Source organism: Lampetra planeri, chromosome 16 (assembly GCF_965212315.1).
Source record: "Lampetra planeri chromosome 16, kcLamPlan1.2.h2, whole genome shotgun sequence".
In the NCBI taxonomy this organism is placed as follows: domain Eukaryota; kingdom Metazoa; phylum Chordata; class Hyperoartia; order Petromyzontiformes; family Petromyzontidae; genus Lampetra; species Lampetra planeri.
In genome coordinates, this window is record NC_136122.1 from 3,985,658 (window position 1) to 4,004,984 (window position 19,327).

Below are 19,327 nucleotides of genomic sequence, written 5' to 3' on the forward strand. Positions count from 1 at the left end.
TTTTACCAACGATTTGCACAGCACTGAGCTGTTATCTTCAATCAGAGCGCCATATATTTGGATTGTTATTACATTTGTGAATCTTTGTGGCAGTCGAAAAAAACCCACCGTCGTTCATCGCGGCGAATGCATTCGCCGCCGTTACCCTTGACAGCGTCGCCAGAGCCACGCGACTTTGTCCCAGCCGAACAGTCCTACCGCCGCACGTACAAACACGCGTCGCTTTCTAAACCGGCCCTCGAGCGATGTCTGCACTTGCGAGGCACGCGCCCACGTGTCACACAACACGGCCACATGGGAAGTGCAACAACAAGAATCTAAACAAAGTTGCAATCAACACGAATGCAGACACCACGCTGCACTGCTTAACTTCATCTTCAGCCAGTAACATATTCCTGATCACACGGAAGGAGAAACATTTACTATACTTCGGACTAAATAAGCTTCCCTTTGACCCAACTTAACAGTATAAATCAGCCAAAATTACCTGCGATGTTCAACACCAGTCAAGACTAAAAGCATCAGAATAGTTTAAACGCCACTAATTATCTTTACACTGCTAATGAAGACCCTACACCAAGTGGCAGCATTTATATAAAGCATGGTAACAGTTCTTTAAACGTAATTGTAAATGACTATATTTGATATCTCTTACTTTTAACCGTTTTCGAAGCGTTTCCCATGCAAAACAGAAATAAGCTCGACAAAATGTCTATGCTTAAAAGCACAGTGATTTTATGAATCAACACCTTTCACGAGAAAATCTTCATTCGCTTTTAAATATTTTACACTACTCGCTAACATCTGCAGTTCCCCTCACCCAGAATCCCTGAACAAGGCGAGTCTGATGAAATTCTTGAAGTAGAAAAATACGGATGGCACTATTAAAATGTTGCCGTCTATTTACACATAATTCAGTCCTGAGTTTGGTGTTTTTTAAAGATATTCGCCATTTCTCATCGTAATTTCCACGCGCACGCTAAACACCGCAGCGAGAGCCACAGGTCTGGGCCTTTTCCGTTTGTGTGTCGTGACCGTCACACATTCACTCAACCGAGCTTGATCTGCAAAAGGTGCGGGGGCCCCCTCCCGTCTTTGACGCAGGAGGGCCTTGCATTAGGAGAACGTTTGCATCTGGAGGGGGCTTTACTACCCCGCTGTACAAAAGGCATGGGCGGAAAGCAATGAGGATGAAAAAAAAAAGGTTGGTTGCAGCAAATGTACAAGGGAACACTGGGAAATTAATCCAGCCGCACGCACACACAGGGACTCATCCGAAAGCGCCTGCTGGCAGCCAATCCTTTTGGTGCAGTACTCTTCAATACTAACAGGGGCAGCCATTCGCAGTGAATGTTACTGCACCAAAAACTGGTAGGGCTAAGATATAGATGTCAACATCGAGACCAGAGACCAGACATAAAACTCAACATTCACCCTAGGAAGACCTTGAAATCAACGACCGTATATCTCCAACACTGAACTCAATACCCACGCTATGGCCTCCGCCAATCGCCCAGCAAATACATATTTCACACAATGGGGAAACGTCTATGTAGATGTTTTTTTGCGAATGCGGAAGTCAGTGTTGCTCTTCACATTATGGTTTTTGCAAGCCAGATGAATTGATATTTAACATTTGGCCAGCCTCGATGTGAATTCGGACGTCCAAGTATTTTGAGAGCAACGGTTCTAATTGCAGGAGACGACAAAGTGTGTTGAAACGACCTTTAGGTTACATTGAGAAGCAACCACCGAAATAACAATAGGCCTGGCAGCATTCATGTAATAGGCAGATTGTTTCTAGTGTCCCTTGGAGACGGTGGGACTGCAGTGGGACGAAAACACAATTGGGCAGAGAACCACTGAGGCCAGTGTTCATACACAAATTGAATAAACAAAGTTGAGCGACTGTTGAGAACAAGTGAGGAAATCCTATTGCCATGACCACAAGCAATCGTGGCTCTAAATAAAAGGCAGATTTCTGACATTTATATTCTTAAAAATAACACGAAAGATATAAAATACTGCTTCAAATCCAAAACTAATGCACAATAGCAAAACATGCTTGCTTCCCGAGGCACAGTCTTAGAGAGATCAGAGGTCTCAAATACCCGAGCCTGCAGTCATTGTTGCTCTAAATAAAACATTCCTTCGCTTATCAGTACAAAAACTCATCACATTCAATCTCCATCATCATCACCACCACCACCAAAACTACCTTTAAACCATACTCTTAGGTTTTTTCGGTAAAGTCACGTAGGTAAAAAATAATAATAAAATAAGAATAAATGAAATAACTCAATTAAATCACGACGACGTTTCGGAGGCAACACAAGTCTCCGTCTTCAGGTGGGACCTGAAGAATTTACTGTATCAATTGAAGGGAAATCCAAGAGACAAGATCTTATACACTAGTTAAGGGGAGGGGGGAGGAGCTTATCTAAATGTGGCAGTCAGAGACTGGGAGGGGGGAGTGGGCAGGGCTAGAAGGGAGGATGGGCGGGGCTAGAAGGGGGAAGTGGGCGGGGCTAGAAGGGAAGGTGCAGCTTATACACCCTCCGCAAGAATTACGGCTGATGTTGGCTGCCAAGACCAAAAAAAGTAGCAGCACTGTTAAACGCTGGGGATGTCAACAACTCGGTAAAATAGACTAGTACCTGTCAAATAAGATGGTACAAATATGCGTAGTTAAATATTTTTTACATGGTTAATAACATCTTTCCAATGATTGCTCAATTTGTACCCATCATCACGGTTGAAGTTATGTCTATGTTTATATATCTGGATGGCTTCGTGAACAAACCTTTGATGGCAGCCAGAAGGTTTGCAGAGCACTTTGGTCTCGGAAAAGACAATATCATGAGAGCCCAAGGCATTGTAACAATGATCAGTAACGGCGAAAGAATCAGTTTGGCCGTGTTTCAGATCTGACTTGTGCTCGCGGACACGATCAGAGACATGACGTTTCGTTTCCCCAAAGTAACAATCACCACAGATGCAACTCAGTTTATAGACTCCAGGGTATTGCAAGTCAGGAATGACATCTTTCACAGACGGGATTAGATCACGTACTGTACTGAATCGTACTTGGAACTTATGTTTGTTTAGAATTTTGGAGATCTTTTTAGTCACGCCTGCTATGTATGGCAACGTGATGGTTGTGATCGGAGTTTCAGGTGGTTGTTTCTGTATGGCGGGCATAACTTCAACCGTGAGGATGGGTACAAATTGAGCAATCATTGGAAAGATGTTATTAACCATGTAAAAAAGATTTAACTACGCATATTTGTACCATCTTATTTGACAGGTACTAGTCTATTTTACCAAGTTGTTGACATCCCCAGCGTTTAACAGTGCTGCTATTTTGGTTTTGGCAGCCAACATCGGCTGTAATTCTTGCCTAGGTGTATCAGCAATACCTTCCCTTCTAACCCCTCCCACTTCCCCCTTCTAGCCCCGCCCACCTTCCCTTCTAGCCCCGCCCACTTCCCCCCTCCCAGTTCCTGACTGCCACATTTAGATAAGCTCCTCCCCCCTCCCCTTAACCAGTATTTAAGATCGTCTCCTGGATTTCTCTTCACTTGATACAGAAAATTTGGCTGCGACGGTCCCACCTGAAGACGGAGACTTGTGTTGCCTCCGAAACGTCGTGATTTAATTGAGTTATTTTCATTTATTATTATTTCATTATTATTTTTAACCTACGTGACTTTACCGAAAAAACCTAAGAGTATGAATCCTTGCAGTCACGAAAGCTTCAAATCTACCTTTAAACCACCGCTAGAGATAAGCTGTGTACCAGGTATTTTCGCATTCTTCTTTCGAATGGATTAATAGCAGCAGATTAAAGATTTAGCTTGAGATTTCTGTTCAGACGGAGAGGTGATCTCGTACGTTCCCCTCCTTTAAAGGAGCGAGGACAACAGCTGTTAACGATGTGGTCGAAGGTTTGGGATTTGTGGCCGCACTCGCAGGCCGCCAAATCTTTGATGCGCCATTTGTGCATCAGGTCCTGATTCGGTTGATGGTCGACCATTGGCCACGTGGAAGGTTGAACCGGGAGGTTCCATGGATAGACTGTGCAGATCCACACGATTTGTGGCGCATTAACAAATATAAATTACGTACGATATTTAAATCGAGTGAGCATGGCAGACAGCTTGAGTGCGCACAACAAAATCCAACACTAACACGCGAGTGGCTCTGTGGCACGGTCATATGATCCAAGGGCTCATTAGGGGGCATTGGAAAATGTGGCGCTAAACTAAGTGTAGTTTTAATTTCTATCGGAATTTAAAACAACCCTATACGGGTTTTGAAGGAATAAGATTTGTCATTGAGAAACGCTCTGGCGTGTCAAAACTTACGTTTTCGTACAGTAGTACCACATTTTCCACAGAAGTTCTAAGAAAGGCTGCAGTCAAAATGTCAATGAATACCCCATAAGTTAGCAGTACAGATTGTGTGTGCAGCATTTGTCAAAAATTACTCCCAAAAACCAAGGTAATGACGATACGAATTTACTCGTTTACACACCGATGATGAATGCGTTGAGTTTTTTTAAAGACCTCCTTATCAATCCAAATTAAAGTTTTTCTCTTACATTGCCTCCATTTCAGTGGACAATAAACAAACCACTACCTATGCAAAATGTGAAACAAAGCGATGACTTTGTGGAATTTCACAATGACGTCCGAGTACGCCTCCACTTGGTGACGATGGCAAGACACGAAAATTAACAAACCTCTGCACCGGGATATTTGTATTTGAATGCTTCGTGAATTAAAGATTGCACTGCACGATGCATCTCTGTGTCTGCACATCGATCGGCAGGCCCAATCGGTGAACCCTGATCAGCACAATCTGGATTGCCAATTGTAACCAACGCATTGTAAATACAGCAGCAGGTGAACCGCTCGTTTACTCGGATGCCTAACTTGTATGCATGCATGTACGTACGTCGAACTTCTTTCGCACCGTACGTAGCCAACCGTGCTAATCGGAGGTGCGGCTTATTGTTGTCTTGCACGTTTCCCCACCAGTCTACGGCTGCACACCCCACCCCCAATGCCTCATAGCTGCTCGTTTTGATTTGGAAATATAAAACACGTGCGCACGCACTCACTCGACACACAACACACAACACACACGCGCCACAGTCCATGCTCTGACTGGAAGGAGGCAGGGAAGGAGCGGCGGTTGCTTGCGCCGTTGCCGTTTCACCAGTCCTCCTCCTCGTCGTGGTGGAGCTGCGGTGCTACGGGATTGACGGCGAGGGCGGTAGCGGCCGCTGGGCTGCCGGTTATGGCAGTTGCGGTGGCGACGGCGGCGGCGATGACGGGGGTAGCGGGGGGCGGCACGGCCGGGGGGCGGCCCCCGCAGCACGGCTTAAAGAGGTGCGGGTCAATGAGCACCTCCCCGCACAGCCCCATGTACACGATGCCGCAGCACACCTTCTGCCTGAAAGCGATGAAAACGGCGGAACAACTTCAGTGTCGTCACAGTCGATCAAAGGCCGTTTCGGATACATTCGCAAATACCCGATTCAACAGTAAGGCTGCCGACTAGATAGCTAGCGAGGTATTCATCACCTTCATCGCTGCGTAGGGTTTTTTGCGGTTGTGCTTCGTAGCTCTCCCAATTGTTTTAAATGTAATAGGTACATATACATATTCAACTAATCGGAGGTGCGGGAAATAGCTTAGGCTACCAAGGGTGAGCAGCGGTTACATACAAGGTAGAGTGTGGAATAATGCGCACCGCATAAGGCAACTTCATTTCTGTCCTGAACCAAAATGTGTAAAGTATTAACAACCTAAGCACACTTTTTTTTTTACAAATTACAGAATAAATTAGCTCCTTGTCAACTCCACGACCACTGTCTATGCACGCAATTGACCTGCAGCTGACATACTGGCCAAGGTGCACAGAAACTGCGCTATTTGCGTCGTCACACTTGTTCAGCGGACCTACTAGAGGTATAACATGCGTATTCAAACTATAAACAATTTTTACTTAAGGCCCACTGAGCTATGTAGCTCTTTTTCTGAAGCAACCTGGCCACAAATTCTAGCTCATCAAAGGCGTATCATGTGGATATTTACAGCAGTAAAATACTCTCAACACAGGGAAAACATCCAATCTCCAAATATACAGGCGTCAGGGTCAGGATCAAACCCACGACTTTCTGTATACCAAGCTAGGTAGTTAACCTTTGCGAGAGACCCAGGGAGAGAGAGAGACCCAGGGAGAGAGAGAGAGACTCAGGGAGAGAGAGAGACCCAGGGAGAGAGAGAGACCCAGGGAGAGAGAGAGAGACCCAGGGAGAGAGAGACCCAGGGGGAGACACCCAGGGAGAGAGAGACCCAGGGAGAGAGAGACCAAAGCGCTGGGACCGACCTCTTCCAGTAGGAGCGGTCGAGGCAGGCGAGGGCTGGGTCGGGCGTGCTGGAGTGGCCCAGCTCCACGTCGGAGCCCTCGTCCGAGTGGGGGCTGTAGCTGGGTGACTGCGACGGCGATGCACTTGACGCGGTGCTGTGCGCATCCGAGCCTGTCGCACACGTAACACAGGTAAAGAGCGCCGCTGTTAGCGAGCACATTATGAATGATGGTACGGTGCACGAAGGGGGTGTGGGTAGTGTGGCAAGAATCACGGTCCGCCTTATTTTTCTTCCCAATGCTGAAGGTTAGACACCACACCAGGGTGCTTATTTAAGGCCGATTCAACGTAGGGGAGGGGCAGGACCGGTTCAGATAATTAGACTGTTGGGGTAGACCCTGGGAACAATTTACGATTGTAATTGTATCATCCATCACGAACTCTCAGCGTAACGTAATTATAATTTTAGCATAAAATGTTGCTTTTATATACATTCATCTGAACGTAAAGATTATAAAAGGTTGTTAACAGAATGATTGCAATGCTGAATTTAGACAAACGTATTGTGTTTATATAGGAATGTGGCTATTAAGGCACAACAAACACTGCTTCTATTTGCTTTACGGTCTTCCGTAAACATGTTTAAGCACACGGCAAGCACGCACTTTGAATATTCAACTTAAGGGTTTTTTTCTTCTTTCCCTGTTACACTCATGGCTGCTGATGTGTTATTGCAATTTATACTCCCCTGTCATGCAAAATCAGCCGCTCAACTGGCTCACTTGCTGATCGCAGTTGGCTCACCCGTTTCTAAACATCGCCACGATCTATACGGAAGCAGACGAAAGGAAAATTGAGCATCCGTATTTCCTGCCAGCTTAGCTAGGGTCTTGTACCAGGGACTTACACCAGTGCTGCTTCATGAACCTGGTAAAGGCCAATGATGGTTCCATCAAGATTAGGATTTGAATTGTGCTTCATGTATTGACGGACTGCACAGCATATGCGCCCCAACAGCAGACCTCGGGTCAAACTTAATTACAAATGAGCAACTTTTTTTTTAAAGAGAAGAACGCTCTGGCTGGAACACCTCAATAATGTGAACAACAGAACCAACTTAAGTCACCCGTGCATATTTACAATGTCTAACCATGAGCGATGCGCAATATGAAAAACAACAAAGCACACTATTAAATACTTATTTTGCCGCCTTTGAGATGTACTGCACAGGATGGGTGGCATAATACATTACGATGATGGCGACGATGATGGTGAAAAACACAGCCCAGGGCTCGACTCACTTTGTCTCTTGAGCTGCTGCTTGATGCGGTGTATCTGGCCCACACTCTTGGGTCCAACGAACGGGGACTTCATTTTTTTGGGCTTCATTGCCACCTTCAGCCCAGGGCCAGCCCTTGCATCAACCACCTGACAACACACACAGCCCATGAATCAACCACTGGACCCCCACACAACACCAATACACACAGTCCCTAGCATCACCCACCTGGCCACACAACAACAACCGCCATTCACCACCAAGTGGAGGTGGCGTCACCATGACGCTTGTACCTTGAGGCCACGTGAAGTGTCGAACGCCCGCTGGCTGGAGTTAACAGGGCAGACCGAGCATGTGCCACGGGTCGACTGACTGAGACGACTGGCTGATGCACCACCTGTGCCCCCTACTGTGTCAACTTGCGATGCTTTAGCCACCCGGCACTCCGCTCGTTGTTGTGAGCCGTGCTCCTCCGCCCTCCTTTGTTGTTGGAGGGCGACTGCCTCCAACTGCCCAGTAGCGTCCTTCACGAGTCTCCTTTACAGAGGCCGATCTTGACACCGCTGGTACCAGTCATCGGCAAGTCCACTCAGCTCCACGTCCTCCTGTACCACATCACTCCATCTCTTCTCTAGCACATGCCGCACCCGTTTAGCCCCCTCGATCCGGCTGAACAAAAGCTGTTTAGGCATACGGTGGCTGGGCATGCGGGCTACATGACCCAGCCAAGGCAGCCTTGCCTGCCGGAGGAGCTCACCGATGGGACTTTGTCCAGATATTTCAAGGATTTGTGAGCTCCTCACACAATCCAGCCTGGTTAAACCCAGGATGGATCGTAGGCAGGCCAGCCAAAATGTTTCTAACCGGCAAAGATGTTCCATTACAGGGGTCCACGTTTCGCAAGCATAGAGGAGGGAGAGAATGACCGTGGCCGAGAAGACCTGAAGCTTCGTGCAGAGCGATAGACCAGGTAGCTTGCACACACTTGTTAAGCAACCAATGAAAAGATAATGCCGCTCGACTGATTCGGAGTGAGACCTCTGCTGTTAAACCGGAGCCGGTCATGAGCACACTGCCAAGGTATGGGAACTCTCCATTCTCTCTACAACTGCCCCATCACCAATTGGGAGTTGTGGGGGTGGAGTTTCCGATGGTACAAAATGGTTGAGCAATAGGGAGCCATCCCTTGACCGCACCCGGGCATCAATGAGCCTCCCATTATATCTGTACCTGGCCACACACACACCTAGCATCAACCACCTGGCCACAAACATGCATATACCCAAATAAAGATATGCCAAACCACGAAGGGAAAATTCACACGAGAACCACCTGTTACATGGCTTTGTATCTGTAGGTCTCTGTGCGTGTGTATGTGTTGGTATCGCGGGCAGCACAGGTGGCGACATATCAGTCATCTCAGTCAGTTATAACCGATAACATCTTAGTCTGTGAGCAAGCCTTTGACACTTAACTTAGCCTCAAAGTGTACCGAGTGGCTGTTGTATTTGCATGTGCGTCTATGTATAGCTGCACACATGCACCCTCTGCACGCATGCACCCTCTGCACGTATGTACCCTCCGCACATATGTACCCTCTGCACGTATGTACCCTCTGCACGTATGCCTGTGAATGCGTGTGCATGCATGCGAGTCTATCTGGCGTCTCTCACGTGATTCCAGTTGCGAGTGGACCCCGCTGGAAGCTTCTTGCACCTCTTGACGAGCAGCACGCAGGCATTGCAGATGTCTCCAGTGCGCGCCTCCGTGAGCCTGAGGACATAGCGCCGCCAAGACGGACCCACGCACAGTCACGACGTACAGCTCTGGACTAGCTTTGGGGAGAAAGCCCAAGGTATTTCTTCCTACGCAGATAAAACACGATGTGATGCAGCCAACCCCCTGAGGTATCACAGTCTGAGAAAAACCAAGCAAATTGGTGATGGCATTCAATTAAAGGGGAGGCAAAGCAAAAAACAAGGAGCTCTACTTTGTATTACAGACAGGTACCCAGGCTGTCAAACGTTATTTTTAAGCTCTGGTAATTAGAAATAATTGTTCTACTGTCTTTTGAGGCACACTGTCATAGCACCCTCTTGTAATGTCAGGGGAAATACTGGAAATCATTCTAGTTACACTATGATAACCGCACCATACATATGCACAAGAAAGATATTTAGCCACAACACGAACCCAGGGTGTTGAGGGCTGGAGTTTGAAAGCCATATTGGTGACGTTGCCCCATATCTGGGAGCCTGGATTCCAGAGGTGGATCACGCATTTTTTCAATAATCAGATTTCAGCTTCTGTACTGCTGTGGCTTCACGTTGCTTTGCTATTTCGGTAGAACAGCAGCCAGATGTTTTGTTGGGATGCATCTCTGCTCATCAGCAGGCAGTGCCCCAGGACTACCGTTTTAACGAACACTGCCTCTTCAAGATCGATGACAGTCACCCACCTAAACCATGGCAGCAGCAGATGTGGATATCTGATGCACAAATGGAAAGTAAAAAAGTTCTCCAGTAGTGTGCAACCATGGTCATCCAGAACAGATAGTACAACGTATATCGACGCAATGCCCCAAGAGATCTACAGATACGAAGTAGACATCGTGGTGATACACTCTGCTGGCTCCTGGCGCGGTTATCTGGCTTCAAGCACCTGAATGTAAAATTGTAGTTGTCGCTCCGCATCTACATCGGCCGTTAGAAAGAAGACAACCCACCCAAAGCAGCTCTTGAATTCGCCCTGGTAACGCTGGCTGTCCGTGAAGCGAGAGCTCGAAGACTTGGCCTTGCAGATGCAGCATCCGTCAGTGCTGCGATACATTTTGGGACGGTGGAAACCGAACATGGTGGTGTGCAGCGATGGAGGGCGGGGGGGAGGGCACAGGGGCCCGGCGATCCACACGGCTCTGCGGCGAGCTCTGCCTGGGGAGGGGAGCAGCGCACAAGGGAAGAGGGCAGAGTGATCAGCAGCGGGCTCGAGGTAGTCCGTTCTCGTATAGAGAACACCACGTTATGGAAAAATTGCGTTATAATAAATAATATATGGTAAGCATAGTCCGTGATAACGCGTGATATGTGTACGCAGGCTGGACAAAGACTGAGGCACCTGGGTCGCATCCAAAAACATCCCGCCTCATATGATGCTACTCCAAGGCAGCCGTACAACTGCTTATTCCTACTCGCACGACGTAGTTACATTCGCTCGATTGCGTTATATCCAATTCCCATTCGCGTTAAGAACGACTCGCCAAGTGGCAGACGCTCGTCCGGGTGAACGAGCACGGAATCAAAATGGGATTGCCGTACAACAGCATGGCGGGACCCCGGGGTCCTGAATAAACGGAAGTCAAAATCGTAATTAATTCCATTTATTTTTGGCGACTCCATCCCACCACGCACATAAACGCCGCGACCCACCTGGCGCGGATTATTCTGTTGTCATGTCGTCCAAGCACAGTGAGAACGAATGTGCAGAAGAAACAAAACTTTGAAAAACATATTGCCGTATGGTTCGCCTTCAGACATAAAATGACGTCGCAACGCAGTTTATGCGAAAGCCGGGGGCTTATGGGAACCCGGGGTCCCGCCATAAGGTTCACTTGTGCTCAAACGTCTGTGCCAACCTGTGTATAAACTCTTCATGAGATTTATCACGAATTGTACATCAGCTGGAGGCAGTGAAAGTGGGGTTCATAGTGCCTTTTTCTATAAACCCAAGTTCGATTCCCGATTGCAGCCAAGTGGTGAGTGATGTAGGTATGATGTTTAACTTCTTTCACGCCGTATGTAGCCGATATTGGAAGTGGCTCTGCCTGCCCCCCCCATCCACTCCCCCAAACGAATAACCAGTGGTGGAGTATGGTCAAACAAGTGGCACTGCCGACACAGCGCAGGAAGTACGTTAAACAGTAGGATTGACAAATGGCCGGAAATTATTACATGATTACGCCACAACTGTGCTTTAAGAGTCACAAGGTGAAGAGGCATCATATCCAACAGGAGCATCATGTCATCAGTAAATGGCCCTTGAAGAAGACACTACAGAACTACTTCTGGAGTCATTGTAATTTGTAAAAATTCCAGATTAAATCATTTAAATATCGCTTTGACCGTCACACGACGAACCTCTCAAATCCCAAGTGAGCAGGAAAATTGTGCCCGCGACACTCTCGACCAGGCCACTTGAAGAAATATCACAGGTAACTCTGTAATATCCGCTTCCGTAGGCCGTTCGCAAACAAGAAGGCTTCCGCACTGCTCTGTGAGAAAGACCCGTATGGATACGTCGTCTCGTGACATCAATGGCACAATTGAGATAAAATTGGGGGGGGGGGGGGGGGAATTCCAACATGTCTGTATATATATAATTTTTTAAATAAGGTAAACTCGCAGAGTTTGACTTTGAAGCGAGATGGACGGTGCCGTGCGTCGAGGTGACGCTGCGCAGGAGCAGGGCTCCTGCCCCGTGGTTTCCCCGAGCGGTTGGACCGGTTTGTGTAACCGCTAGACGGCTCCGCTGCATACCCCTCCGCCCCAACACCCCCGTCAGGCGCAGACGGACACAGCCCGTCACACCCAGACACCACTGCTGCGCCACACACCACGGGACAACACTGCAGCTGCAAGACCACGTGATATTGCTTAGGTAGCCTCGACAGCCACAAAGATGGATCTGACTTGACTTCAGACCGTGCTGTTAGCGCTCAGCCACAAAACTGCTAGGCGGACCAGACTATACCACTACACTCGATCACGGATACACAAAAGGTTTATACCATTATGCTTTACCACTGCTACATATCAGATTTCATGCATAAAATCAGGTTACAGATAAACCATCCTACTGATAAACATGCTGAATAAAGATAAACGTTATCCTACCGTTAAGCTCGTATCAATATCATAATCATCCTCAAGACATCACCTATCCACTGCTGATTTACTTTTGTTATCTAATCCACAAATCCCTTTAGGCCGTCTCAGCGCAATTCTCAACATGTATCGCTCCGCCATATGATCTCCTTTGTGCACTTCTTATTTTCTTTTCACTTTCTTTGTCAAGTGTCCAAGACTTTGGATCCATACGCCAAAGCAATAAAATATGGACCGAGAGAGGACGTTCCTCCAAAGGCACACTGGCATGGTCGATTTCACCATTAAGAGTATGTCTCCTCTATTGTGCGTGCTGTCTGCAATGTCCACCTCATATGTATTGCCCGAGCTGTCGTAATCATTTGTAACATCGCGTTTGGAATAAGCATGTACGTTGAACTTACTGTATTTCGCACCGTAGTTGCCAGCCGTGCTAATCGGAGATGCGGGAGAAGGCCAATATTGTAAACACAAAAAGCAGTTCTAAAGAAATGCATTTTCAATCCAGATTTAAGTGCATTGCTCCAGTGGCTTTCTAATATCGGAAGAGAGTTCCAGACGGCCACAAAAGTGCGCGATGCAGTGACCGTCTTTGTTTGATTTCACAATATTCTGTCCCCGTCTAGTCTATGGTCTCATTCGTACTGTATATCCCATGGGTGCTTTTGCATCACTGTATTTTGTTTAGCTTGCACTCGTACACGAATATTCCCAGTACAAGCGAACACACCTACTGAAAAACCAGACCAATGGAAAACAAGGCTAGACTACTGATAAACTAGAATACACAGAAGAGCCAGACGACTGCATTGCACTGTTACACAAGGCTACAGACCGTGCCTAATGCACCATGGGTACCGTTATACACCAGGGAAGTGCTACACAACAGAGCCGACCTACACTGCGCAGCCAGATCACCCTATTTGCGCAGACAATTCCGCAAATTACAGTATCATCAGAATGCTTGCCTGGCGGCCCTTTGATTGGTGAAAACCCACTGCCGGTGTCTTTGTTATTCCCCTACATTAGCTGCCCCACCCATGCTGCTGACACAACTTGGGCTATGCAGATTTTTTTTACTTTACAAACAGTTTGCCTTTAGAGGCTAACCCCCCCCCTTTTCCTGATGATGACCGCTTGTGTTGCGATAGAAACGTCGTAGTTTTTTGTTATTTTCTTTGAACCTATCTAGGTGACTTTACCGAAAGACCCAAAGAATATCATAAGAATGTTTATCCTGGAGGAATCTGATGAGCTTTTAAGCAATTTTTCACAGATGTTCAGCAGGGGCAGGGAAACGAAACGACATGTCTCGGACCGTGTTCGCGAACACAAGGCAGATCTGAAACAAGGTAGGACCAAATTTTAGCGACCCCGGTGAACAGAGGGTGATGGTAAAATGTATGGCAATGATTATGGGCGATATGCATGCTTATACAAATACAGGATGCACAATAGATTTGAATCCGTGCACACATTTACAGACAGCCCTTTTGTAAATCCATGCCGTATGGGTCATGGGGGATATTTGAACATACTTCACCACGCCGGTCAGTACAGGTTGGGGAAGGCGGGGGAATATTTAGAGCTAGTAGGACTGTATATGGCTGCTGTAGCCCGCATGAGCCTATAACATCTGTTATGCATGGTGATCGGCTAACCAAGAACTATCCAGACTAAATCATTGCTTGGCTTTTAAGATCTGACGAGATCGGCCGAATTCCATGCGATTCGACCATGGGCTCATTTTGTTTTGTACATGCATTTACAAATATACAGACCCGGCACCCACGCGCACATAATATACGAAGTTCCACATTACTATAGACGGAGGTTGGTGTTTAAATAAAAACATAAAAACACGGATGACTATAACCAAACTTTGGAAATACTGTACCACTTTCCCGAGTATCAGTCCATCATCTGCAAACAAGGCTCATGTTGATCTTTGTGCATCACTTCCTTCATCGAAAGTGGTGCAGCGTCTGCAGTTGTACTCTGTTTAGAAACATGCATTTAGATAATTTAGCTGCTATAAATTTCCACATGAGCCACTTTGTTGAGCTATCATTTGTGGCCAGGTCACTTCTAAAATAGCTCAGTGGGCTTTACCTGGTAAAAAGAAAAGTTGTATTTGTATATATTTTTTAAGTTCTTTGTTTACCTTCCACATTATACTTTGAGCTCCTCTGGTGTTTTTGTAATGTTTGTTGTTGTAACGTTCTTACCCGCCCCTGTGAAAAGAGCATTAGAACTCATCGCATTCCTCCAGTATGAATCAATATTCCGATTAGCGACACGACTGCGGTGATAATGCCAAGATAGATGATTGACATTACAGGCATCAATAGTGCGTGGTTCTCTAATCCACGTGTTCCTCTCAGTCTCAATCTAGTCATTCCGAGCACACATTTCTCCATGATTTTATGCCACTATATACTTGAAGTTTACATTTACATCGTCAATACACGTCGAAGATGTATTTATACTGGAGCAAAAACGCTTTTTTCCACAGATGTCCAGTAGGGGAAGGCAAGAACGTGATAACAAAAATACAAAAACACGATAGTCATGCAAATAATTGGAAAGGTAAATAAATCACCTAAAAACACGATACTGAAATAACTTTCAGTAGTTATCGAGCACCAATGAAGTACAAGCAGCGTGGAACACCACATCGTGGATACTTCCAACGCCACAAGCTCGCCCACACAGCACAGGGTATGTGTCAACGTTGTCTCCCATCACACCACAGGTTTGAGGCCCAGTCTACCTACGGCCGCATTATTAACCCTTTGATAAAAACAACATCACATCATCATCAGTATTATTACAATAAATTATTTAAATAACGGAATTTTGTATGTTACCACGTCAAGCCACCTGAGCCATTGCATAGGTGTTTTTCATAAGCGAACTGCCACAAATGATAGCTCAACAAAGCGGCCTATTTATGTGGACATTTATAGCAGTCAAATATTCTAAATGCATGTTCATTTTAAATGAGGGAAAAACCAGAGGACCCGGAGAAAAATCCACACGACCACGGGGAGAGAGCGACACGCAATCTCCAAATATACAGCAGGCGTCACAGAGTCGGCGGGATCGAACCCACGACCTCCTGCATACCAGGCGAGGTAGTTAACATCTCCTAGCCACTGTGGCACCCCAACATCGCCAATCAGCGCCTGCATCGTCAAAATATGCTGCACTGAGGTCTCCCATCCATCTTCACCACCACCCCCGCCTCCCCCACCAGCACTTGATCAGCGTGGTGAAGTATGGTCAAGCGACCACCACGGACTCGTCCGACGTGAGAGAGGAGGGGTAGTAGTATCCTCATCCAGCTATAAATGTCTACATTAGGAGCCGCCACTTTGTTGAGCTGTCATTTGTGGCCAGGTCGCTTCTAAAAAATTACAATGTAAATACTTCAGTGGGCTTTAACTGGTAAGATTTTTTAAAAAGGTTCGTTTTCTTTGTAGTTTTTAAGTCACTGTTGGAGAAAGTGCTGTTAGCGAGTACTACCTATAAAGGCCAGTACGGCACACGAGGGCTGGGTGGCCAACACCACGCCCGGCCGCCTTTGTCTCCCCAGTGGCGATGTTTACACGCCGCACCAGGTACTCATTTGAGGCCGAGTCGACCTAGGGGAGGCCCATGACCGGTTGTTGGCTGTGAGCGGGAATTGATGTCACTTTGTTGAGCTTTCATTTGTGACCAGATCGCTGCTGAAATGTAAGTTAAATACCTCAGTGGGCTTTAACTGGTAAAATAAAAACATGTTTAATTTCCTAACCGTGTTTTTGTGTCGTTGTTGTAACGTCCTGACCCTGTGTCCCCCAACTGGGGGACATCTGTTGGGGAAAAAAAAACATTACTTTATAACTCATCGTATTCCTCCAGTATGAACACAATCATTTCTCATTCTGACTCACAAGTTGCAGGGACAGGAGGAGCGACTGTGGCCTTGCAACCCAAACACAAGCGAGCCACAGTGCTGCTCCCAGACTCCTTCAGTAGGATGTGCAGCAGCAGCAGTAGCAGCACGACACTAAACTCTCTCTCTCTCACTGCTGGAGCAGTCTGGTCGTGGCCACCACACCTCGACAATTGAGCTCTTTAAGAACTAACAGTTCTTCGTTGCTGCTGGGTTTAATTTGTTGTCGCACGTCGAGTACGGGTTTGCTTGGCGTACGGCGCTAAAAAGAAGTTAAAAGTGCAAGTGCCACCATACACGCCGCGGAATACAATACCCATCGTCACACGCAATAGCGGACCGACTAATAAAAAAATGCACAAGTTGACGCGTGTGCATGCGAGTATAAACCAACGAGGCGTGTAACGTGGAGGTGGAACTTTGGTGGTGGGATACTCAAGAGGGGATGGCTCTAAGAGAAACCACGCCACGAGGTGCTGCTGCTACGCCACGTGGGGTTTGGGCCACGTGGGGCTGTACGTGGTGCGATTTGGGCCGCTTGGCAACAATCGGCGAGGCGGCTTCTTGGCCGCCACGCGAACACGAGGCGACGCGCGACTTACCGGCGGTGCTCAAGCAACGACGTGAGGGTCGATGATTAAGTCGGTACTGGTCTCGTACGGGAATCCCCTCCACCACCAACTCACAAAGAGAAGCGCACGGCGCGCGTCCACTGCCATTGTTAGTTCGTGTGCACCTCACTCGCTCATCTCCACACACACGCCGCGCTGCGCATTAACACCGAGGCACGGCTCACGCCACCCGCTGGATGAAGGTAGTCCACTAAAAGCGGACGACCAATTCACACTTCAATGCCCGGAGAAAAAAAATCTAAATTCTCCATCGTAGAACGCGCAACGAACGACATCGCAACGCGCGTAACGCAACGACGCCACTTGGGCAATGGGCCGCTGCAAACTCACTCGGTGCACGGCGCGCTAAGTCCGCTGTCGTCGTCGCTGCAGTCGGAACGAGAGCGGCGGAGACTCGGCGAGTGGAGCCGTGGAGGAGCCGTGGAGGAGCGAGCTGCGAGAAGAGACGGAGGACGAGGGCTCTTGTCGGAGTCGCCTTTCCCGCGCTGCGCGAACAACAACACCAACTTGGCTGGCGAGTTCAATACAAGTTGGTGCGCATGCGCAGGCGCATCCGTTTAACATATCATTAACATATCATTAGCATATATTAACGGGCATCTGCGCAGAGCGCGGGAAAAGTGCGGTGGGAAATTCAGGATCTGAATATTTATTTAAAGTGGAGGAATCCGATCAGCTATGAAGTTCTTTTTTCACAGACGTCCGGTAGTTTCACAGATGTCCAATAATATATTAGATTTAACGAATTTTTTTTAGCCTTTGTGGCAATAAAACAGGAATTAAGATATTCTTTGGGTCTTTCGGTAAAGTCACGTAGAAGGAAAATAATAAAATTATAAACATATCAAACAATACAAATTTTGAGAAGGGAAATAATCAAATAATAAAAATAATAAACAATAAAAATTCTCAAAAATTGTATTGTTTTATATTTTTATTATTTTATTATTTCCCTTCTACGTGATTGTACCGAGAGAACCAAGAATATGAATCCCTGCAGTCACGAAAGCTTTAAATCAAAAGGTATTAAGATATTATTTGGGTCTTTCGGTAAAGTCATGTAGATCGGTTCAAAGAAAAATGTTCTTGTTATTTTCTTGGAAACTGTCTACGTGACTTTACCTAAAGACCCAAAGAATATTAATTCCTGCAGTTACGAAAGCTTTAAGTCAAGATTTAGGTATTAAGATGTCAAAAAACACCACGTAGATTCCTATTGCAAGGCATCACGTCTGAATTAACCACACGTACTCCTGCTAAAACATGCAGGCGAATGTAGCTCTGCTCATAATAATATTATTGATTTGAAGCTTTCGTGACTGCAGGAATCCACTCTTTGGGTCTTTAGGTAAAGTCACTTAGGTGTAAAATGAAATAAATCACGACGTTTCGGGCGCAACACAAGCGTCCTTCATCAGCTGGGAAAGCGTGGCCTGCTGCTGATGCAGACTGCTTTAAAATGTTTGAAATAGGTGTAGCCCAAGGGTCATAAAGAAGTGGCCGGGGCTAGTGATGTGAATGTGATAAATAAGCATGTTAATGTAAAATGGGAAATAATGTGAGAATAGGTTTTCCCCTTTTTCTGGTAAAACACCAAACTGAAACCTTTTACAAGGAATCATGTCTGCACAATACTTGTGGTCAAAATGCAAACAAAAAACACACTCTGATAATATATGCATTGTCTATGAAACTGATTGGTCCAGAGTGTGTTTTTTGTTTGCATTATGACCACAAGCACTGTGGTTAATGCAGACATGATTCCTTGTAAAAGGTCTCAGTTTGGTGTTTTAACATCTTAACACAGCTGTTTTGTTACCAGAAAAAAGGGGAAAACCTATTCTCATATTTTGGTACTGGCAAAGGAGGTCCCATGATGATGATAATAAAAATGTGTTGCATTGACTTAGAAAAGGATTGGCCTCCAACCGAGAGCAGCCTTCTTTGTGGCATTGCCTCACCAGCGTTAGACCAGAGAGCTCGGGACGAGCAGTTATATTCTATGGGACTTTATACAATCAGGATGATGTAAAAAAAATCAAGATTACGATTAACATGTATTAACATAAATTAGCACGGCAGTGTTTGAAGCGCGTGGAGAGGCGTGGCTTTGATGACGCGCCACAAAGGGGGCGTGGTGACGTGGACCCGAGCGGGCCCGCACGTCCGCCAGTGACGTCACCCCGAAGAAGTGGGGGTGGGGGGTTGGGGTAGAGA

At 46.6% G+C, this 19,327-nt stretch overlaps 1 protein-coding gene across 1 annotated transcript; it reads right to left on the reverse strand.

Moving 5' to 3' along the window:
* Positions 1-5,064: 5,064 nt before the first annotated feature.
* SINHCAF (SIN3-HDAC complex associated factor) lies at positions 5,065-17,642 on the reverse strand. Its single transcript, XM_078601360.1, has 6 exons — positions 17,441-17,642; positions 10,384-10,588; positions 9,332-9,431; positions 7,681-7,807; positions 6,400-6,550; positions 5,065-5,460 (listed from the first exon to the last, which is right to left on the reverse strand). The coding sequence occupies exons 2-6, from the start codon at positions 10,509-10,511 to the stop codon at positions 5,220-5,222; spliced, it is 747 nt and encodes a 248-aa protein (XP_078457486.1). The 5' UTR covers positions 10,512-10,588; positions 17,441-17,642; the 3' UTR covers positions 5,065-5,219.
* Positions 17,643-19,327: the final 1,685 nt, after the last annotated feature.

What these genes read in the sequence shown, in the direction of transcription:
- SINHCAF (XM_078601360.1), bottom strand. Translation starts at nt 10,511, where the DNA reads ATGTTCGGTTTCCACCGTCCCAAAATGTATCGCAGCACTGACGGATGC. An exon ending in CCACTCGCAACTGGAATCAC is followed by an intron (nt 7,808 to 9,331) that starts GTGAGAGACGCC and finishes GTGTGTTGTCAG; the next exon opens with GTGGTTGATGCAAGGGCTGG. An exon ending in GCAGCAGCTCAAGAGACAAA is followed by an intron (nt 6,551 to 7,680) that starts GTGAGTCGAGCC and finishes CGTGTGCGACAG; the next exon opens with GCTCGGATGCGCACAGCACC.